Below are 24,116 nucleotides of genomic sequence, written 5' to 3' on the forward strand. Positions count from 1 at the left end.
TGACCTGAACCCGGTTGGCATGAAAAGTGTTGAGTTTCAAAGTCCAAAGCAACAATCAACACTGTGAAGTGAAGTTTAAAACACACACACACACAGGTTTGAGTTGTTATTTTATTGGTTGACAACACATCTGACATGTTGGGTTTTGTCCCACGTCTTCACTCAGGAAGGAACCGGGGCTTCAGTCGCAGCGACGTCCACCTCTCGAGAGGGTTTCTTGTGACAAAAATCTGTGAGGAGACAAGAGGACGGACGTTTCATTGATCTGTGAGGAAGTAGTTGTGATGTACTCATGGTACTTGTGGGAGCAGAGCTGACCTGCAGCTCCGTCGTAGCTGAAGGGTTTGTCATGAGGGAATCCCAGACACTCGGCCAGCTTCCTGAGGTCGCCGTGGTGGGAGTTCATCTTCTCCACATCCTGATGATGGCCCTCCTTCCCTGAAACACACACGGCACCGACACTCATGAGAGCTTCTGATGTCATGAGACATGAACCAGTGTGTGTGTGTGTGTGTGTGTGAGTGTGTGTTTACTGTAGTTCAGCATGTATCGGCCCGCTGGTGAATGGTAGACCATCATCAGACACTCGGGGCAGCTCTCATAGAAGTCTGTCTGTATCGATTCGTTCAAGTCACTGATGACACTGTCCTTCTCCACCGCTAACACGCAAACAACACACGTCAGTAACAACAACAACAACAACAACAACAACAACAATAGTAACAAGAAGATGTGACTCACTTGCGCCGATGATGTTCATCGTGTGGTTTCCACCGTCAGCAACCGTGAAGTTAATGAAGTAGTGACTACACGACTTGTCCCTGAAAAAAAAGACACAAACCAGTCAGAGGGCATTAAGACACAACAAAGCTACGTCTCTCTGGAGGACGTTCACACTCTCACATGTACAAGTTCCTCTCTTTGAACAGGACCGTGGTGTTGTCCTGGTGCAGTCTGAACTCCACGTGGGAGCTGGAGATGTTCGGCAGCAGGTCCCAGGCCTCCTGATGGTCAGCTACAGACCAGACCAGGACCCAGTCCCCGCAGACCTGCAGGAAGAAGGGGGACAGACTCAGACTGAGGACACCGAGTCAGACTGAGGACTCTGAGGACACAGAGTCAGACTGAGGACACAGAGGACACTGAGGACACAGAGGACACTGAGGACACAGAGGACACTAAGGACACAGAGGACATGTGTTTTTTTTCACTCATTGTTTACATAACAAGTCAAATTGTTCGTATGTGCCCACGCTCTTATTGATTGGGCATATAAACGTGATTGTGATCAGTTCATGAACCACTTTAAATGTTATGGAGTTTAAATCTGTAAACAGGGAGAAATATTGTTTCTGTTCATGACTCAAGGGCCATTTAAAATATTAGGATATCTGTCAAATATTAAACTGTAACAAACTGAGCAGAAAAGGTCAAATATTGAGAGAGAAAAATGCTGGAGACATATTCAAGTTTCTATCTTTTAAATTCAAAGCAGGCCTTTCAACATCAGACTCAGGACCCCAGGTGGCCCTCGGGTCGTAGTTTGGACACACACCAGTTGTATAAAGTTGAAAGAACCTGACATATTTTATTATCTGTCTGGTCTCAGGCTCCAGACCAGGTCCAGACTCACCTTGTGCAGGTCCAATGAGGGCAGCTTCTTCAGACTGTGACAGTCCTCGGGGCCTGGGGCCGCGTTGGTGCCGATGGCGGCCACCAGCAGCAGCAGCAGCGCTCTCTTTACTGAATTCATCCTGCTCTGAGACATAAATCAAATGCACCCTCTGCTGTGTGATCTGTCAGGAGCAGCGGCGGGTCGGCTTATAACGGGGCCCCGGGACCCCGAGGCAGCCATAACCGGTCCAAAGTGTATGTGTGCTCAGCGTGTTATCCAACTCTGTGTTATTGAAACCTTTGAGTCCCTCTGTTCACCTTCTCTTTGTGCTATTAAAGTTTAAACTAGACTGTGTGGCTGCTACTGCCTGAAGACGTTGCAATATACAGTATATATCAGTGGCGGGCCGTGCATTTTATACCTGGGCCTTCACTGCTGTCCTGCAGCTGAAACACAGCTACGGTTATTATTTGTTTCGTGTAAAAATGAAGCCAACACCTGTAGATACACTATCTGCCGAGAGTGCGTCTCCTCTTTGCTCTGACTGCAGCTGGGACTGCTGTGAGAGTAACCTGTGAGAGTAACCTGTGAGAGTGACCTGTGAGTGCTTTGGGGCTCACGGCAGCTCCCGCTGCCCGTTCACGACAGTGCAGAACGTACGTGCTTTAATGTCAGAGTCAAAACACCAGAAAAGTCTCCAACAACACCAGAACAAGTCGCTAGATTTGTCACTAGTAGCTTTTGACAGAAAAAGTCGCCATGAGGGTTTGGAAAGGTGCCAGATTTAGCGAGAAAGTCGCCAAGTTGCCAACACTGGCACCTGCTAAATATGTCCCCAGAGCAACATTGGATGTAACAATGGTTCCTATCACATATTAAACCAAACAAAAATCCATCTTCATAAAAACAAGTTGTACAAATAATAATATATAAACAAGCATATTAAAGCTACTGCAGATGTAAAAACAAACGCATTTAACTTACCAGAGCTGCTGTTCACTATTTAAAGACAAAGTCCCCAATATCGTCCCCATTCACTTAAACTGCACATGGATTCACTTGTGAGTCTGCAGGCCTCTGGCCTCTCTTCTTACCTAGAGACACAGAGGTGAAATCTGATTGGATAAAAGCTCTACTTAAAACAAGCTGCACTGGAAGCAGAGCAACTGAGGAAGACAGTAGCTGTGCAATGAGAAAAATATTTTTATAAATTATAATACATGTAGTGTATTTAAGAGAAAATATTAAATTATAAAATAGCTGTAACTTTGTGATTCTGTTTAGGCCAGCAGAGAAGGCCTTGCAGGCCCTGACGGCCCACCACTGCTGAGATCAACTGGAGCCACTGTGTTCACTCTGAACCTCCATCTTCTTTCTCCAGACAGTGACTACGTTGCACTGACAACACTGAGTTGTCTTCTCTTGGTCTCTCTCTTTCTCCCGTTCCCTCTGTTTCCAACCTTATTCAATCATTTCTCTGCAGTTGGCTCTTTCTAGTTTCCCGTTGTCTCTTTTTGTCTCTTTGGGTTTCTTCTGTACAACAATATTAATCCTCTAGTTCTCCGATTCTTCAGATTATTGCTCTGTTCTCTTACGTGCTACACGTGTTTCTATGACTTCAAGAAAATGTGTTACGGTGTTATCAATAACATGATCATTGAAATAGAAAAGTGAATCAGTTTCTGTGTTTGCAAACACATCAAACTGCAGCGCAGCTTTGTATTGATAGAAGTCACTCATTCATGTTTTTGACCACAATATTTGCTGACAAGGTAGAAAACATGCAATTTACTAACCCATAATGTTACTAATACAAACAAAGATTAGATGTTAAAATTATTTATAAGGAAAATAATACACACATCTGCTCGAATTTGAAGATTTGTTTTTTTTTTTATTTGGCATTTTTTTCAATTTTCTCAAATGGGAAATAACAGGTTAATTATTGCATCAACATTCATTTGGTCCATCCTGCACAGTCAAATTATAATATTTTATTAATATGAATTATTTACAAATCTAAAGATTGAATATAGAAAGAAATATTCACTGAAAAATAATTTGACAATTAAAAGATGAATTATTCTAAAATGTAAAAAACAAACAAGGTAAGATGATCAAATGAAAGACTATTTGAAATTAAATTAAAAGAAGGAAACGTAAGATTGTTGTTCATCCTTAATATTAAAAACAAATCTGTAAAAACCAGAAAATAAAATGATCACATGAAATCTACTGGTCCCAGTTCTTTCAGCATTTTTACATCACAAACATGTTATTGACACAAATCTTATGTTCCTTAAACATAGATCTCTATATTTTCTTCATGTACTATCAAATTGAAGAACTAACTGGAATTGTCTGTAACAAAAAACACCATTATTATAAAAATCCTAATAAATCACTGAGACCTCACCACCCTCCCTGAACATCACAGAGAAATATCAGTTTGACAGATTTTGATGTCAGCAGTTTTGGCATCACCAGAGTTCCCAATACTGAACCATGGGAAGAGTTTCTCAGTGAAAGTGTCTCTGTGAGTGTAGATGTGAGTCATGTCTTCAGGGTCGTAGAAGGACACGTTCCCCATGTCATAGTCCAGCTGGACTCTGATCCTCCGGAGACTCTTCTTCACTCTGACAGTCTGACCAGATCCATCAATGTATTTTCCTCTGCGATGACGTAAACACCAGATTCCACATTTTGGTGAAACATGTATCAGTCCCTTCCTGTCAACTGACTCTTTAACCAAACCTACATTCCAGTCAGGATGGTATCCCACCTCCACCTCCCAGATGTGTTTCCCTGAGCTGAAGCCCTCAGAGCCCAGAACAATGACATAATTAGTGTTTCTCTCTGGATTGTCAGGAAGCTCCTGGTATGCGTCTCCATTTCTCACACTGGTCAGATCATCAGACAGATAGAGATTGTAGGCTGCAGTGTTTGGGTCCAGAATGACAGGACTGAAGTGGACCATGTCCTTCATCTTCTCCCAGACTCTGAAGGACAGGTTGCCCAGGTGTTTGGCCACATCTATCAGCGCTCCTGAGACCAGCTGTGGATCTGACAGTGAGCTCTGGACTCTGGCTCTGGTCTGAGTGGCTTTATAACTGCTGAGGAATGACACGTTGTGTTTCTGCAGGTCTTCTTCAACAGCAGAGATGCTGTCTGACAGAGAGGAGATCTGCTCCTGAATCATCTTCCTCTCTCTGCTGATAGTCTTCCCCTTCTGCTTCTCTTCCTCCCTCAGAGCTGCCAGTCTGGACTCCTCTTCCTCTTTCAGGAACTGGTGGAGCTTGTTGAACTCTGCTCTGATCTGCCTCTCTGTGGACGACAGCTGCTTCTTGGAGTGTTCAATTATTTCATTGTACGTTTCCTCCACTTCTTCAAGTTTGTCCCCCTTGTCCTGCAGAGACTCTAAGTCAGATCTCAGCTGGTCCTTCAGGTCACTGACTGCTTGTTCTATAGCAGGGGTCACCAACCTTTTTTAAACTGAGAGCTACTTCAAGGGTACCGAGTAGTACGAAGGGCTACTTGTTTGATACAAACTTCCTGAATAACAAAGTTGCACAGATCACCTTTTAATATTAATAATATATGTGAAGAAACTGTTTGATCACATGTCAGTTAATTATTCCTCACAATAATTATTAATAATGATTTCCACAACAATGATGCTATAGCTACACATATATATTTAAACATGCAACTTTTATTTTTGTTAATCTGTTTCAACATTTGAAAGTCAGAGGTATCACATCTCTGATATTTTTGTATCATCACATGATTAAAGCCGGTTACTTTTGCACATAGCGCCTGCTAGTGAATGATGCAGTGGTAATGTAGACATTTTGCGAAGTCTGGGTCACCTTTACATTGCGCAATGAAGCCTGCATGCCGGCCCGTCATCACGGGAGCCCCGTCTGTTGTCACCGACACCAGCTTTTCCAACGGTACCTTTTTCTCCACGAAGAAACTAGTAACCAGTCTCGTCTATAGCCGAGCGGGGGATCCAACCCTCCGAGGCGCACGAGCGTCTTCAGGCGCCCGCGTTCAAACCTCTAGTCTGGGCCTTTTCGGTCGGATTGCGTTGCCTCGCCTCTACCCCCGCCACCCCTGAGTTGTTGCCCCGCGGCCTGTTCCGAGGATTTACGGACCTGACGACGGGATGCGCTCGCGGCGCGCGTCTGGCGCCAACGGGAAGCGCCCGCCATTCGGAACCTGAAAACCTAGTGCGGTGCGGCGGCCTCGTCCTGGCTGTCCGTCGTGCGCCTCCGGGTACCCAACTCTCATATGACAAGAAATATTGTCATTTAAAAATCTACACTAATGCAAGCGTTTTTGATTAAAAAAAGAACAGCAACTACAATTTTAGATGGAGCTCCATGGTGACTAGTGCTATTTTTAGAACATGCCTTGCGGGCGACTCACGTGGTCCCCGCGGGCACCGTGTTGGCTACCTCTGTTCTATAGGAACCACCTTGTGACTCTGGTGGAGAGAGAACTCACAGACAGGACACACAGCTTTCTGCTCGTCCTCACAGAACCAATAAGGAACTTCTGGATGTTTTTCACACACGACCTCCTCTTTCTCCTTTTCTTGTTCCGTCTCAGGTGAACCATTATTCTGTCTCTCAGCAAAGGAGTCAGCCAGTTCCTTCAGTATTAAGTTCACTGACTGTTCATCCGTTGAGGACTTTGTTTTACAAATGGGACAGTTTTTGTATTTAGCTTGTTTCCAGAATTGTTGCAGGCAGCTTGAACAGAAGCTGTGGTTGCAGCTCAGAGAGACAGGATCTCTGAAAGTCTCTGAACAAACATGGCAGTTCAGGAAACTTTCAAGAAGAGCAATTTTCCCAGCCATTTGTCTTGGTATCTTAATTATCTTTCAATAACAAGACTCACCAAGTTACTGTTCTGTCTCTTCACTGTTTCAAATACTCCAAACGTGTGTTTTCCAGCAGAAATCTCACACCCTGTAATGGCGTCTGAGGTCTGTTCAACAATGTCAAAATCCCGAAAAAAGGACAAGGCCATGCCAACAGGTGGCTTCTATGCTGGCACTGATTAAGAATTGGTTGTGGGAGGAGCCAGCCTGAGGGCTGCTTTCACAACCCTACACCCTATTCTTCATTCTCTGGGGAGCATTCCACCACATTTAGGTTCAGTGTTGGTCTGTATCTTATACAAGTGAGTTTTGACGATGAGGGTACAGCAGCAACAAATAAACGTGGGCCTCTTAAGAGCTGAAAATACTCGTCTGAAATATAATTCAATCTGAATAACGTCTCTGAGATGATTTGACTAAATTGGTGGCTGATGAAGCAACAACAACATCAAGAGCCACAGCAGTGATGGATGTGTGAGCTACTCTGGACAAACAGGACGTCAGACAAACACAACGGGGTTTCCGTGAAGGATCTGTGTGAAAAGAAGAATCTATCAGAAACTGCTAAGAGGTGCTGCTATTGATCAACCTGTGCAGCAAAGAATAACATGGACTTCGTCTCCATCTTGTGACGTTTACAGGAAGTAAAATGTGTCCGTGCCATCACATCCTGTACACATGCTGCACATTCAACAATGTTGATGATATTGAGCACATGTGAGCATGTTGTCCCTGAGAAGTGCATTCAGTAGGTCAATGATTTTCAATATTTGAAAAGGAAAAATGCAGACTCTGAACTGGGCCCAGGACAAAATTCTAACCTAGATTAAAAGCCTCGTATGAGTGGTTCAACAGAAAGAAAAAACGGTGAGCTCGAGGCAATACAGCGAAAGTTATCTGTCGTTTGGATTTACCTTCACCGGGGATCCGAATGCGACTCCGTTACGCTTGGTGTGTGGGGAAAAGCTATCCAACAGATCCACGGTCCTAAGCAACCTCAAACGTGATGTCCAAACAAAACACCCGTCAATATGCAGTATTATGCTACAATGTGTCATTTTGTAACTTTTTTGGTTGTTGGTGTGCCGCAGGATCTTTTTAATATAAAAAATGTACCACGGCTCAGAAAAGGTTGGGAAACACTGCCCTACACGCCAGAAACACGCCGTCTGTGGCACTCATGCCGCGTTCGCGTCCTATCGGAATTATGACATTCCAACTTGTAATAAGCATTCATGCCAACAAGCAAGTCCTAATTTAACCCTTCGCTAAGTCCTGTCCCTCAACCACAGTTTAGCCAATCATAACATAGCTTTAGCCAGCAGCTCTAACAGTTATCTGTCTCTGCTCCACAGACTCATCGGTGGTTTCAGATGTTCTTCATGTTCAGGCTGCTTTAGTGGATTTGGAGCTCGTCGTGGTGAAACGTGTAATAGTGATACTTGTTACCCAGAGAGGTTGTAAGAGATAAAGGTTTTTAAAACAGATGGAGCTAACATTAGCCGAGTACGTTAGCGCATCTTTAACTAGCGTTAGCACTCAGTGAATAAATATCTACCTGACCTACAAGTTGCAAAAATGTGTAAGTAGTTAAATGCCAAAATATTGAGAGCAAAATTGGAACAAAGAGTTTTTGGAGTAGAAAGGTAAGAAAATAAAGTATTACGATAAGCGAGGGAAACTGCTCAACAGTGTATTCATTGATCAAATTCAACCACTAGGTGGAGACAAATACCCAGCATTGTTTCTGCCAGATGGACAGTAGGTGGTCATCAGCAGCCATTCACATTAGGACGTGTACTAAATACAAACACACACATACAAACACATAAATAGTGTTGATTAACACTGAATACAATAGTGTGAAATGGGTTACTCAAATGTATTGAGGGTGTTTTTTGTCATAAAGGGGCTTTTATTCACATTTTCGCTACCAGGCAGCAGCAGAAAGCTGTAAACACAGCGGATTCATTATTCATTCATTATTACACAGAACAGACTCTCAGTAGTCTTCCCGATAATGAGCAGTAAACTGTGATTTCAGAGACCATGCTTGTGACTTATCTTGCGTCATTGCAGACAGTGAAGTACCACAGCGAGAGTTTTACCTTCTATCAAACGTGACTCATAGCATTGTGGGATTGTTAGCAGACTCTATTTTCTGCTACTTCCTCATTTTTGTGGGTACTATATAGATCATGGAAATCTGACATTCAGATAAAGCGTGGTGGGTAAATCCAGTGCGGATAACCCCCTCGTCAAGTGGATATGGCTCAAATGTCAGCAGACAGCTGCCTATTTACCATCAAGGACACAGTTATTCATTCATTCATTCAACCTTTGTTTTTATGAGATCACTAAAGGCTGACCCTCATTTACAATGACCTCGCGTCAATTACAAAAAATCATAATCTGGTGTTCAGAAATCGATTGTGGCTTTAATAAGGCCTAGCTTATAGCTTTAAGATAGGTCTGGGAGTTTGGATTCTTCTCCAGTGACTATTTACTTTGCAGTCCTCCGCCTGTGACATCACAACCTGGACTGTATAAATGAACAAAGGCAGGCACATTTAATAAACACATCTACACTCTTGTCCAGAGGAGGAGGAGGAGAAGAAGGAGAAGGGAGGGAGACTGGACAAAAAGAAGGAGCTCAAGAGACAGAGGTGAGGAAGATGGACAGAAGAGACACCCGGCTGGTCTGCTCTTTGCTGTTGTGTATCATCACCCAGGTGAGACACGTATTAGTATCCTCTCTGTAAAGGACCTTCTGAGAAGACCTTCTGTCTGTTGTAAAGAAGTTATGTGAAGATATTATCAAGCTGTGGTGTGCGTGGTGTGTGAATGCTTGCTCTCACCTTATCATGAGTGGGTTGGGGATGTCCCCGATGTTTCCATAATGAACTGGAATATGATTATTGGAGGCAGCAATTCAAAACAAAGGGCTGCCATTAGTCATCTTACCCTGAGGGGAATCCCAGTAGTGGTTAGAGTTGACAGGAGACTTAGTCTAGTTTCTACTTTGTTTTATTTATTTCATTTTTTTTTTTGCACATAATATTTAATTGATGTTTTGTTTTGTATATGTGTGACCATTTTGTTACATTTTTCATGATTGATATAATAATAATAATACTTATATATTGCTTTTTAAAAGTTAAAAGTGCGACACATAGAATAAATACTCAAATACAAATATACATATACACCTAGCTACCTACATACACACACACACACACACACACACAAGCACACATCCGCATACATATGCATTATACATAGACAACTAAAGCACACGGCCAGAATGAAACTAAACTAGAGGCGAACAGAGAGTGTTTATTAAAAAAGGCTAACCTATCAGCAGCCGCTTATAACAAACCACAGATTCAACAGATCTGATAGAATGGGGAAGGCGTTGGTCCAAAGTTTAGGAGCTACATTTGCAGATGCACGGTGTCTTGTAATCCCATGAGGGATGAACCAAATGTTTGACATGGAGGTACAAATTATTACTCAACTAATAGTAAAAGGTTAAAAGATGCTCATCTATTCATCTCAAAGAAGGCACCGTGCAGTCCGATTGTTTGATTGTTTGCCCGTCAGTGGTTTCACATCATTTCGTTCTGAAGCTTTGGTTTTAGCAAAGGGAACTAACACAATGCTATCATCTGATATGAGGATACAAGCTGAAAGTCGCACCCAAAGCTTTTACATGGGGCTGTCCCTGGAAAACATTCTGTCCCCTGGCCTAATATGAGTGAATATGAATTTACTTTAGAGTCGCATGACCCTTTAACATGGATGACTAACTGAGCGGGCCAACTGGGCACAGGCCCAGGGGCCTAAAGGGTCAGGGCCCTCACCTACAAAACGTCACACAAAGAGACACATACCCACTAGGAAGAGACTAAAATGACCACAAAGAAATATAAAACGACTACAAAGAGACACAAACAGACTTACAAAGACACCAAAACAACTTCAAAGAGATGAAAACAAAAAGCTGCAAATGACCAGAAGGAAACACAACTACAAAGAATTGCAAAATAACTGCAAAAACGGGGAAAACAACCATAACACATAAGAGCAACAAAAAGAGGCTAAGTGTGTCTTGCTCCTATAGGAGAAGCGGTGGGGCCTTCTGCATGTCTGTGCCCAGGGCCCCAATGTCTCATGATCTGCTCATGCCCTTTACGCTACTGTCACTTGTATGAACCTGTGTAGAGCTGCATAGGAACACAGATGACTGAGTCCTACAGTAGAACATCAGTATAGCATGTAGGGACCAGATTTAGGATATTTCAATTTAAGGCTCAGTTCAGTCAAGTCCCCAAAATATGAAAAAGTTGTGTGTCCTGCTTGAAAAAGTCAACAGGATCAAGTCTTTTCAGAGACAATGTCGTGATTACTGGAGCTATTTCTTCAGGAAGTCGTTCAGTGAAAGCACTTCAGTGACATGTGTGTCAGTACCTGTCTTGGTGCCAAATCCACTCCAGCACCTATCAATTATCTGAATACCAGTTGTGCCACATAGTTGCCACTTAAACAGAGAGCACGGCAAGCCACTGAGCGGAAGTGTAAACAGCAGCTGTGTTTTGTTGCTCTCCCTTCAGGTGTGGTGCCGGCTGTGCACTGGGCCATGTCAGTGCCCGCTCACAATGCCACGCTGCCCTGTTGGTGTTCCTCTTGTGTCAGACAGCTGTGGGTGCTGCCAGGTGTGTGCTGGGCAGGAGGGCGAGGCCTGCACCGACCGGTTGCCCTGTGACACCCGCCGAGGGCTGCAGTGCGACTACAGCGCCAGCTTTCCTGGAGGGCCGGGACAGTGTGTGGGTGCGAACAGAATACACTCATACTGACACAGATTACTTTTGATCAGAGCTGCAAGGGCTGTGCTAATACTGACAAAGCTGCAACTGCTATGCCTCTACTATGCTAACTAGCACAAAAGCTCCTGTTTCTACCGCGTATGTCTTATCATCAATCGTTTAAAGGCAGGGGTGGGAATCTGCATCAAAAGTATTTCTGATATTTCTGTTGAGATTCTCATTACATTACATACTGAAAGCAATCAATTAAACAAATGCTCTGACAAAAAAAGGTATCTGTAGCTGTCACAGGACTGTAATTCTTCCTGAATGAAAATATTGTCTCTCTACCTGCCTGTCTCTCTACCCGCCTGTCTCTCTACCTGCCTGTCTGCATGTATTGTGTCTGTGCACTCATTGCACGCCACCACGAGTCTTCCACAACCTGCTAGCTTGACGGCTGTGAGTAGTAACATCAGCCATGTTCGTTGTTTACGTTCTTTATGATAATAATAAACGGGCAGGCAGTGTTGCCGACTTGCCGACTTCTTGCTAGATTTAGCGACTCTTGGAACTAGTGCTGTTAGCTACTTTCAATGGAAAACAGTTGGCAACACTAGGCCGGGTCTTTAGGTTGGATAATTTTTCAACTCTAGCGTACTCTTGCTAGTTTCTCAAGATTACCAACCTTAGTTTTAAGTAATTTTTCAAGTAAAAATTCCAAACATTCGATAATTTGCTGCTTTTTTAAGTCTTACATGAAAGCAAATTGAATATGTCTGAAGCACAACCTGAGCAAGCAGTTAACGATACCACTACTGTTATGAAAGAACAACCAGTCGCCAGAAAAGATGTTAGCATTATACGTTTCTTGATGTTAAAAAGTATGTTTCATGTCCGCCTTGTATCACGCTTGGTTAACGTTGTGAAACGATTGGTTAGGTTTAGGAAATAAGACTACTTGGTGATGGTTGGAATAAAGACCATGGTTTGTGTTGAAATAATAAAGTAATAACATAATAATCTTAATAACATAATATAACATTGTAACGTAACAAACGTAACAACGTAACTACCGTGAATAAATAACAATCACCCTTACGGGACATGAATGGGGATCTCCTGGGTGAAAGTCCTGTGTTTGTTGACCCATCTATCACTTCCCCAAACACATTTAGCTTGTTCTACTCGTTATTACACACGTAGCTTTCAATAACAGTCACTCGCAATACAACGTCGCTTTCTCTGCACCTCGCTCGTTGTGCTTGCTCACTTGCTCTGACCGAATGCTAACACGTCGACATTCAACATATCCGTGATTTTCAGAAAAAGTACAATGTCAAAAAAAAAATTCTGGCAACTGGGCTGGGCATTGGTAGCATACTTACATACACTAGTATGTTACCTATACTTCTACTGCTGCTGCAACTACTACTGATAGTACTGATGTTGCCTACAGCAACTACTAGACAACCACTCCTATCACTATTTCCTAATCTTGATACCGTCATTCACACTGTGGACTCCCTCTTCTGTCTTTAGTCCACTTTGAAGTATTTATGCTCTGCAAGGCCTCAAACATCATGTCAATAAACTTCAATGTTGTCTTTTTTGTAATTGCTTCCCATGCATTCTTTCAAGTTAATAGACCAGTGACTCCATTCCTGACTAAACTGCTGCATATTCCCTAGAATTTCATGCTGATGTTCTTACAGCAATGACTGGATAGCAAAACACTTCCTGCTGGTTATTTGTCTGCACATGTTTCCCATAACTCACCTCCAAACTTGGCACATTCCCTTCCCTTTCCCCTCCCTTTCCCGTGATCAGGTCGGAATGAGCTGGGCTGTGAGATGAATGGCAGGAGGTTGGAGGAGGGACAGGCATTTCAACCTACCTGTGCCCAACTCTGCCACTGCCTCGGGGGAGGGGTGACCTGCGTGCCCCTGTGCAGCGATGATCTGCAGAGGCCCGCTGATACGTGTCACAACCCTCAGCTGGTGCGACTACCGGGGCGCTGCTGCAAAGAGTGGTTGTGTGAGGGCCTGGACAACAGCGTTTCCTCAAATCCATCAGCAGGTAATAGGGTGATGATCAACAACACCAAACAAATATGGCTGGAAACATATCAACAGAGGTTAGATTATCAGAATAGTAATTGCTGTTCTACAGTCTGGCTATTAAGAGTCATATGAAAGAGTAAAATGAGGTCTGGGGTTTAGGTCTGGGGTTTAGGTCACCCAATTGACCCTTAGGTAAGGGTCAATTGGGGGATTTTCAGCTGGTTCCTGACACAGTCAATACCAGAATGTATAAGGTCACTTTTGGGTTGTGGCAAAATAAACAGATTTTAATACCAAAGAGGTGTCAGGACGATCAAACATCTGTGTGAAACATCTGTGAGCGCTATTCTTAGCAACCCGACCTCGCCTTTGCAGCAGTTTACAACATTCCAGACTTGCATATGTGCTGCGTTTTCTGGCTTATGAGCTCTCATCAAAGATGTCCACTTTAAACAACTTGCAGCTTGGTGCAGAGAGTGAATATTTTCTTTTTCTGGGTTTCTTTCCAGCTGAGCAGACGCGTCAGGACTACGGGCGCGGGCTGTCTGGCCCGTCGTTTGGCTCCATCTCCAACTGTATCGAGTGGACCTCAGACTGGAGCCCCTGCTCCCACAGCTGTGGCCCAGGTGTATCCACCCGCAACACAAACAGGAACTGGGCTTGCCGCCTGCAGACTGAGACCAGACTGTGCCAGGTCAGGCCCTGTCAGACTCTGATGCCGGGGATCCGAACGCTGCAGCCGGTCAGTGCATAATTGACACACATTAATCAGTTACAGTCACAGGTCCAGGGATCAATCACAAGAACGTGTATACCATTTACAAATGCTTTGAGTGATGTTCTGCTTTTCCATTTTCATCCACTCGATATCATATAAATATAATATTACATACAAAATCCTCTGAAAATACTGTAAAATCACTGTATGTAAAAGAATCCAAAACTATATAGGCTACTAGAATGACTTGCGTCACTATTATAAAACTTTATTTCCTTATCAGTGTTAGGAGTTCATTTTTTATTTATGTCCTTTCTGTTTAAAATGTTGTTTTCCAATTTATTTTAATACCATTTCCTCCAGAGACGCTACCATTTTATAATGTCACTTGTAGTGACACAGAGTTGTTCTCAGTAGATCTTTTCCACAGTGGATATTTTGACTGTGGTTTTAGGTACATTTTCACATAATGTCCTAGCTCACATTTCCCACACTGTTTAACACAGGTGATAATCTTTGGGTAGCTAGGTTTGCTCTGCAGATCAAGCCTGAATTTACCGCTTTGTTGTTTTGATGTTTGGCAATCCTCTCAGAAATATGTTTAAAATCCTGAAAGCCTGTTCTTGATCAGGTACCGCCCTCTCAACAACACACAGAGGAAGCAAAAGGGCATCTTCTCTGACAAGCTAGCAGGTATCCTCTTCTTCCTGTAGAACAACTCCATGTTAAAACTTTAAAACTTTAAAATTTTTACCAGAGGTTTGGTTTATAACTATATCCCAAAGCTGGTGGCAACTGTCTGTTGCTGTGTCGCTTACATTACATTTCATGTTGCAGGACTGTGGCTCACTGGGTTAAGAGGGTTGTCTGGTAACCGCAACGGTTCGATCCTCGACTGGGACGTGTCACGTGTCATAGTGTCCCTGAGCAAGACACTGAACCCCCGGCTCCCCGGGCGCCTGTCATTGGCAGCCCACTGCTCCCTATATAGAGGGATGGGTCAAATGCAGAAGGCAAATTTCGTGTATATGTATATGACAATAAAAATGGTTTCTTCTTTCTTTCTTAAATATTGTGCTGGTAAGAAAAGTCTCAAGTCAGATATAAAAAGACCTGGAAATCTAGAATTATACACATCGCTGAATATGTAACAAGAGTAACCACATAATTACTACAATGTTTCCTGTCACTGTGTATTTCAGGGTTCGGGGGTGTGCGAGAGCAGCTACAATTCACCTCTGTCCATTCAGCTGGAACAGCAAGGCTGCTGGAGCACCAGAGCCTACCGTCCCAGGTTCTGCGCCTTGACCTGTCCGGAGGGACGCTGCTGCAGCCCCTCCCACACCAGGACAATGTGGATGGTTTTCCGTTGCCCTCAAAACAGGCTCACCCAGCAGCAGGTGATGATGATCGAGTCCTGCTCCTGCAGCATCTCCAACTGCCGCCAGTCCACAGCTGCCCGGAGTGTCCTGCCCTGGCCGTGAGCTGCAATGTGCATCCAGCTACAAGAGAGACGGGCGGGACCCATCTGTGAGGAAAGTGACCAACTGTACACACATGATAGATGAAATTTATGGAAATATTACAACCAGGATGGGAAACTTGGCAATCGACAATAGCTGTTGTAGTAATAGTAGAGTATTAGGATAAATCCAGCAAGTACAGAGTTTTGTAAATGGGCTCTCAAATTTAAGAGCATGTACTGTAATGTATGTAAGTGAGATTTATGCAGTTCTCTGGACCTACAAACAAGAAAGAGGTCGCCCCATTCTGTTACATTTCTATACGACTTCAAGTGAATGCTCGTGTCTGCTGGATGTGTAAAAATATAATACTGCTTTAAAGGTGCAATATATAAGAAATAGACAGAATTTTAGTTTAGAGTGTCCTGAAAGGAGTGTAAAGAGGTTACAGTGTTGATGTCGAAGACGACTGTGTGTCATTTTTGTATTTTAAAATCTAAATCAAATAACCACTGATTCTTTTTAATATCTGTTTCTGAAAAGAAAATGGAATGACTGTATATAGTGTCACAGTAAACACACAGATGGCTAATGTAAGCTGTAGGCCAACCCCACACGTGAAGATTATAAGACAGCAGTGTTATTCCAATATGCTCTCAGAGTTTCAGCAGTTTGGTCGGCGTTTGTGTGTTCTTGCCCTGCTGCTGGTTAGTATTTGGCTTTTTCTGTAAATGTAGATTGTATGAACCAATAGAGATGAATTGCTCCCCCGTTTGTTTGGCACATGTGTTTACATCTTACAAAGTGTACCTTTAAAGTTCAGCTGTAATTAAATTGCATGTTTAATGGCACACAGATTTGCTTCGTAAATCATAATTCATAATTACACAGAAAAAATGTATGGATTGTCAGTTTGGATGTCATGACGGCATCCTTCAGATTGTGCATGAAATGCTGTTATTTCTTAGAACGTAGACAGATTGACACTGAATTTGCATAAAGCAGCCACCATAAAAATGTTCTCATTGGTCGTCTACAAGCATGAACACACGTCCACCAGTCAGGGTGGTCTCAGAGCCAACATCTGCAAATTTGAGTGAGCCAACGGTTGGACAAAATGTAGATAACACACTGATTTTAGAGGAGGGGTGGTAATAATAGTTATATCAAACCGGACCCATTACACACATACATATTTTAAAGGGTCCTTATAAGATTTCGGGATGATAACTATGTTTTCAATATAATCATCTGAAAAAATAATCGTGTTTTCGTTAGCTTAGAATGAGCCCTTCATATCTGCAGAGGGAGCTGGTCTGTTTCACGGACTCCTCCATGTGGCACCCCCATGTTTCTACAGGAGCCCAGAACGGACAAACCAAACACTGGCTCGAGAGAGAGACTTATGTGTGTTTACATTACCTGAAGGCCACCGTAGTTCTCCATCAGGCGTGGAAAGGAAGGGGTGACCAGAGGGGTTGAAATCTGTAACCTCTCCACTCGATGCCATTAAATCCTACACCGGCCCTTTAAATGATACATATTCACATATCTGAGTGCACTCTCTCAAACCTGGGTTTGAGAGAGTGCAGTGTTTGTTTGCAAATATGAGGATGGATTCTTCATTTCTTTCTAAAAGATGTTTTGACTTCTAAATAAAGCTGCAGTCATTAAGAGAAATGTTGTCTGTTTAATCAAGAACACATCGCTAAATGCGGTTGAAAAAATGTTCAATAAAAGTGACTTGATGTTTTTTTTAACTAGTATGAATAGCACAATGGCATCTGGTTATCTACATTTGATTGAAACCTTGGCACACCATCCACCTTGTTGTTGAAAGGTTATTACATATACGTGTTTGACAAGAGGGAGGGAGTGTGTGACTGATTCAACAGGCAGGGCCACATCTCAACGAGCTTTGATATCTTTAAGTCCATGAGACATGTGAATACCCTGGTAACTTTAAAACAGTGATTTGACTAAACAACAGTTAGTTGCGCGTGCAGACAGATGTGTCATGACAGGCAGAGATGATGTCAATGATTTCACAGGATGTGTGGTGTGTTCTCGCTAAATAGATGAGGTGTGATTTGTTTTTTGTTTTTTTCAATTTCATTGCGTGCCGCGTGTGTATCACAGCCGCCTCCGCAGACTGGGAAGTGGGCGGGCGTATGTTGCTTTCGCGTTCCCTTCCAGTATAACTTTGCGCGACGCACACGTAGTACCCAGAGGAGATGTGTGCTCTGGTTTGTGGATAAGTTCAGGTTCAACGAACGAGATATTTAAAAACAGCAGACATGGTTGGAAACGACACGCTCGGAGCCTGCGGGAAAATCAACCAGAAGTTAACGCACGCCTTACTGCCGCCCGTCTTCGTCACAGTGTTCGTCGTCGGGACGCTGTCCAACATCTGGGGGCTCCGGAGCGTGTGCGCCAGTTGGCACAAAATCGGGAGCATCAACGTCTTCATGCTGAACCTGGGGGTGGCGGACCTGCTGTACCTGGCCACCCTGCCCTTCCTCGTGGTCTACTACGCGTGCAAGAGCCAATGGCTGTTCGGATATATTTTCTGTAAGGTGACGCGCTTCTGCTTCAACCTCAACCTGTACGGCAGCATCGGCTTCCTCACGTGCATCAGCGTCTACAGGTACCTGGGCATCGTGCACCCCATGTGGGTGATGGGGAAAATCACCAGCCGCCACTCGCTGGCCGTCAGCGCCCTGGTCTGGCTGCTCGTCATCATCCAGATCCTGCCCGACATGTTCTTCGACAAGAACGATGGGAATCCGAACTCGTGTTATGACACCACTTCGTTAGAGCAGATCCGAGGCTACCTGCCGTACAGCATCGGCTGGGCCGTCACGGGGTTCGTCGTGCCGTTGCTCATCATCCTGGTCTGTTACGGGCACGTCGTCGTGGTTCTCGCCACGAATGCCAACGTCAACCCGCTGCTGAAGCAGCGGTGCTTGAAGCTGGTCGTGATTCTGGTGATCCTCTTCTCCGTCTGCTTCATCCCCTACCACGTGTTTCGAAACGCCAACCTGATGACCAGGATTATGAAAGAAGATGGGGAATGCCACCCGAGCTTCCGTGGCATCTACATCGCGCATCAGGTGGGCAGATGCCTGGCGTGTCTAAACAGCGCCTTAAACCCGCTCATTTACATCGTCGGGAACGACGAGTTCCTCATGAAGCTCCAACACCTCAGCGGGCGGGCCCGGCGGTCTCTGGCTGGCCTGACAGGAGCCGTCATCTACCGCAAACCGCTGGACGCAGACCCGGATTCGCCGTCGGAGACTCGCGTTAATAACTCCGAGCTGATGAAAGGATGAGACGCACAATCGGGTTCACTCTTATCGTGCACCACCAGAACTCCCACATTGCCGGGAACAAAGTACAATGATGGCCGATGATTAGCAGGATATAAAGACTATCTCCCGTAAGTCATCGGCTCACCAAGGTGTCAGCACTCTGCGTCTGCTGCCCGTTATAGACAGATATAAGACATGTTGTTATTTGCAGCTGGAGCGCGTGTTTACATCTCATGTCTTGTCACCGTTGTACCGAGGTGCTGTTCATATTTTGCACTTTTTTATGTGTTGCTGTATCCTGTGATTGCTTTGTGCAGAGGAAGTCCCGGTCACGTGCTGTGCTTCAGCACCTGTTTGTAACTCCAGACATATTGCACTATACTTTACCTTTGCACTGTTACAGGTGAAGCTTTTTATGGAACTGAGACTTTTGAGAAGAGCCACGTGTAACTGTTCCCTCAGCTCTTTTATTAAAAGACAATATACGTGGATTTAATAAGGAACTGCAACGATGATGTAAGAAGTATTCACAGTGAAAGTACAAATACCACGCTGTAACAAAAAGTAAAAGTCTTGCATTAAGTGGTTTACTTCAATGTAAGTCATGAAGTGTTATCAACAAAATGTACTCAAACACCACACATTAAAGTACTCATTATGCAGAATGACACCTGTCGCAATGATTTATTAAACGGTCACTGGTCATTGTTATGTGAACTGAAACTAATGCAGTCGTCCTGCTACACAGGTTCATATATTCAGGTATAGTTGAAACTGTTTCAGAGAGCTTTTTAAATTTTTTATTACATATATAAATATAGGTTGTGATATATATTATCTTAAACTATATATATATATATATGTTTGTAAACAGTACAATGCTGTTCTGGGCTATAGCCTAATGATATTGATCATTATGAAAATGATAATTATAAGTGGATGGTTATTATGAACACTTTTTTCTTTAATCCTCATGCAGATCATCATCTAATTGACATATATTCATTACATGAATATAAAGTAATGGAACTGGCAGCTTCCTGAATTACTGAATTGTTTTAACTGTTTCAAAATACAGCTGTTTCAAACAAATGACTGTACGAATGTTATTTGAAACTGTGCATTTATTCATTCTTCGCCCTTCAGAGGGAATGAGACGCCACCAAACGGTGATGCTGGTGTCGCTTCAACACATAAGTGTGTAGCTCATCCGGCTCTCAGGGACCACATGTTGATCCGTGCAGGGACAGAGAGACGAAGGGGGCTCATTGTTAAAGTGTTCAGAAGATGATCGATGTTTTTTTAGGTACGGTCTTGATGTGCTAAACTGCGTCAAATAAATGCGTAAAAAAGTAATAATAATTCCCTCCGGAGTGTAGTGGGGTAGGCGTATAAAGTAGACTATCACAAAATGGTGCAAGTACCTCAAAAGTACAGTGCTAACACACACATCAGTCAACTATAGCAACAAAACTCTGTATTGATTTAATATGCTTCCCCTGTCATCTTAAACATGACTAATAATATCTCATCCACTGCAAAAAGAAAAGCTCTTTCTGAATGCTGATAATAATAATAATGTTAATAATACATATGAGGACGAATTTAGAAACGTACGAGATGCAACTGAACATCAGGGAAATTCTCTCTTGAACAGATTAGGTGATAGGTGAAAAAATGTGGCGGCATGATTTATCTGATTGTTTTGCAGGCGTGCTTTCAAAAAGTTATTTAATGAGTACATCTTGACTGCAGCCGCTGACGCCGGTCTGCAGAGGAGAACTCTCTGCCTGTGCAGCCATGCAGGAGGTATTTATCTGCCCTGTGCTAACTTCACAATCTGCTGAGAGAATCTCAGGAAGCTGAAGCTGTCTACGCCCGTCTTCATGAACAATCTCTGCAGCTCTCTGCAATGCTCCGGGTACAACTCGTCACCAAATACGGCACAGAGTCCATCTTCAGAAACTCTTTCTTCTTGGTAGTTTTTTTATTGGGATCTTTTTATTCAAACAATAGAATTAAAGATAAACAAACATAACAGAGATAAATGAATATCACAGTGCAGGAAGAGGCAGAAAGCCAACTGGGTTTATTTGAAGCCTCCACCTATATAATATTAACATTTTACAAAATTACAAACAACATAAAATAACATGCATAAGACATTACATTACAAGAAAACAAACAACAAAAGAAAGAAAGAAAAGAAAAAGAAAAGAAAATGTAATTGTGTCGTGTGTGTGTGAGCATCTTCTGCCATTTCAAAAGAAAAATCCAGCTTGTGAACACAGCCTGTGATTAAAGGAATCATTTCATTTCATGAATCATGCACCAATAAAATAACTGGTTACCAGTTCCTACGACTATGAAGAAGAAGGGAGTAACAGTTCAGAGGAACAGAATGACACTCTTAAGTATTGCATCATTTGTTCTTACTGTGTAATTGAATGATAAAAAGTGGAGAATGGTCAGTAATACTGTAATACAGTAATACTGGTAATCCAATACCAGTAGGAACCATTAAGTATTTGTATTGATATCGTATTCATAGAGCAAAATGACACTAGTTTTTAAGTAGTATTTTAGATCTCCCGAGGATATGGAGAAATTTCGCAACATGTTCAACTATTTGTCATCTGCAACGTTACGGGAAAGGGTGTAGCCGCTGGGTTCAGCCGCCTCACTTCTCTGTGACTGTATTCAGGCAGCGGCAAAGTGAAAGTTAAGATGAATGCCTGATAACCGTTTATCATTACTGGATCGATTGTTGAGGGTTCTTTGGAACTGCATCATTCGTGAAGCAGAGCATCCGGTCCTCCTCAGTTCTAATGGAGCAGGAAGTCCAGGGCGAGGGCGTGGAGCCAACAGGCTTTCACCAAATGACTCATTAGATCCTTGACCTGGTCTGGCCTCGCAGCCGATACACGAGTTCCTGGCTTAGTGAAGAGATGAATTACTCTGGCTTAAGAATCAGACCAGGCTCGTGCTATAAACAACATAGAACATATGAGGCTATACTTTCCCAGTCCAACATTCCTTCTGGCCCATTGAAGTGTACACAAAAGCCACAAGTGGTTTCTGGTTGGACCGAAGGCAGAGAGATAATAATTCAAGCTCTACTTCTCGATTCTACACAAATACGATATGCACAAGCCCTTCTGCACCAAAGCAATATTGTGTAAACAGTGTGTGATGATGGTAGAAATACAGGAAGTTTTGCAAAATCTCAACAGAGCATAGAGCGTCATTTTTCCTTCTCCTGTGGTTTCACACTGCAGAGGTAAGACATTCATTTAAAGAGACGGTTCACCCCAAACGTCCTCATTCTGAACCAGAACCACTGAATATAATCCCGTCTTCTTCAGCGGGCTCAAAGGCTGACAGATGAGAGCTCGCTCAATCCGTGTGCTTTGTGCTTTCTGGGCAGGATCCCCGACACAAACCTGTGTTGTCTTCACAGATAAATATTACCATCTCGCTCATTTTCTCTCCCACTCATTCTCTGATTCTGTAAACTCAGTCGGGTAAGAAAAACACAGAGCTGCATGATGAATGTGCACGAGCACTTAGAGGAAACACAAGGACCGGCTACACCCAGAGACCCTGCAGTATTACACAGGGTTGGAAAATCAGAGACATTGCACCTCATACTGACTGTTGCAACACCTCTTCAGGCTGAATTCAGTTTTGTTTCACTGTCTGACATTGAGCCTGACATTAAGTTCTAATAGCAGGTGAAGTATCCGTCCCTGAAAGTCATTTTCAGTGTACTGTAAGCTGGTGTACTGATTGATAGAAACAGTTAAAGTTGTTCACGTAGAGCAAAGAAGTGTACGAGTTGTTGTTTCTGTCCGTGGACTTGCATTAACTTGTACAGCTGCATCTATCTCTACACAGGTGTCTCTGAACCTTAAATGTTAATTATTATAACATGACGACAAAGGTCCCCTAACCGTCATTTCAACCAGAACCACCATTGTTTTCTAAACCTAACCAAGTTGTTTATGTGCCTAAAACATAACCAGGTGTTAATAGTTGAAATCAGAATGAAACATGGAAAAACATATTTTTTCCAATTAATTTGAAGGACTTTTTAAGAATTACAATATGGACGTGATTCCGGTACTGGTCTGACTACTTGCAACTTTAAAACCATTTTCCACCGAAATTATATCAAAATGTAAACACACGGAAACCTGCTACAGGCGATAAACTCCTCCCCCATTGCCAGTAGATGAGTATTCTTTTCTGATTGTTTCTCTGGTGTTTCACGTTCGACGTAACCGTGCTGGAAAGCAGGGTTGGTAAACGGTGTAAATGTTACAGTGGGTACTTCTTCTTTATATCTGTTAATTATTCAGTCTCTCTTTCAAACTCTCACACCAGAGCTGGAGATTGTTGGAACAGTGGAAAGGTTTTATTTTGTTTCTGTCCAGTTTGAATAAAGTGTGTATTACAATCAGAGGTAAAATGATTGGTTCTGTTGATGGAGTCTTGTGTCTTTGAGGAGTGCATATTAATTGCATGTATTAATTGAATATAATTATTGTCCAGATCCCTGTTGATTGTATTTACCATATATTCACTTCAGCGTGCGTCACATGGCATTATGCCGGAAAAGGGGCAAAAATTAGCATTTACACTCGGGTGTCCTGTTTCTATCTGCTGGTCAGAGCTGGAGCCGATAAATACCTACTGTGAGCCATTTGTCCTGGTAATGAATGCCGATTGTAACCTTTCCACTGAAGACAGAAGACAGATATAAGTGTTTTTTTGTCCAGTGCTAAAAAAGCTTTATATGACTTTAATGAGGATAAAAGTCAACAAAGGGGGAGGAAGGACTACTGAAAATGTTTAAAAGCTTTATTGCTGATATTCAAATCATATTTCTCTATTGGTTGCATATTGTATTAGCTGTTTCTTTATTTTGAACACCTGATGACCATGGCAGGAAGTAGAATACTTTCCACCAGATTCTCACACCATTCTCAAGGTGAGCTTACGAAGCATACGTCATTTATCTGCATGGCTCTCTTAAACATACAATCCGTATGTTCTGTTTAGTGGAGGTTTCATTCTGCAGCTGCTGCTGATTCAATGTCACAATTTATTTAGAGTGTGTGTTCCTGGATGAAAGAAATTCTGTTGTGTTGGTGTGTCAAGATGTAAAGGGTCTGTTGAGGTGTCGGCACTCATAGCAGCATACATACTGAGCTAATACATACATTTTGGATTTCATTGGCATGCAATGAC

The 24,116-nt window shown here is 42.9% G+C and overlaps 4 protein-coding genes across 4 annotated transcripts; 2 read left to right on the forward strand and 2 right to left on the reverse strand.

Moving 5' to 3' along the window:
- Window positions 1–162: 162 nt before the first annotated feature.
- On the reverse strand, window positions 163–1,753 carry LOC142955264 (saxitoxin and tetrodotoxin-binding protein 1-like). Its single transcript, XM_076096729.1, has 6 exons — window positions 1,634–1,753; window positions 904–1,049; window positions 742–821; window positions 534–659; window positions 319–438; window positions 163–230 (listed from the first exon to the last, which is right to left on the reverse strand). Exons 1-6 carry the CDS (start codon window positions 1,751–1,753, stop codon window positions 163–165), a joined length of 660 nt encoding a protein of 219 aa, XP_075952844.1.
- A 2,293-nt stretch (window positions 1,754–4,046) lies between these two features.
- Window positions 4,047–6,479, reverse strand: LOC142955462 (nuclear factor 7, brain-like). Its single transcript, XM_076096980.1, has 2 exons — window positions 6,076–6,479; window positions 4,047–5,097 (listed from the first exon to the last, which is right to left on the reverse strand). Exons 1-2 carry the CDS (start codon window positions 6,477–6,479, stop codon window positions 4,047–4,049), a joined length of 1,455 nt encoding a protein of 484 aa, XP_075953095.1.
- Window positions 6,480–8,771: 2,292 nt separating this feature from the next.
- Window positions 8,772–15,573, forward strand: LOC142955265 (CCN family member 5-like). The gene is made up of 6 exons (XM_076096730.1): window positions 8,772–8,782; window positions 9,103–9,235; window positions 11,117–11,333; window positions 13,139–13,387; window positions 13,881–14,113; window positions 15,292–15,573. Exons 1-6 carry the CDS (start codon window positions 8,772–8,774, stop codon window positions 15,571–15,573), a joined length of 1,125 nt encoding a protein of 374 aa, XP_075952845.1.
- A 1,864-nt stretch (window positions 15,574–17,437) lies between these two features.
- LOC142955397 (P2Y purinoceptor 1-like) lies at window positions 17,438–19,913 on the forward strand. Its single transcript, XM_076096899.1, has one exon. It carries the CDS (start codon window positions 17,850–17,852, stop codon window positions 18,882–18,884), a length of 1,035 nt encoding a protein of 344 aa, XP_075953014.1. The 5' UTR covers window positions 17,438–17,849; the 3' UTR covers window positions 18,885–19,913.
- Window positions 19,914–24,116: the final 4,203 nt, after the last annotated feature.

Source organism: Anarhichas minor, unplaced genomic scaffold (assembly GCF_050575085.1).
Source record: "Anarhichas minor isolate MPS153535 unplaced genomic scaffold, ASM5057508v1 ptg000023l, whole genome shotgun sequence".
In the NCBI taxonomy this organism is placed as follows: domain Eukaryota; kingdom Metazoa; phylum Chordata; class Actinopteri; order Perciformes; family Anarhichadidae; genus Anarhichas; species Anarhichas minor.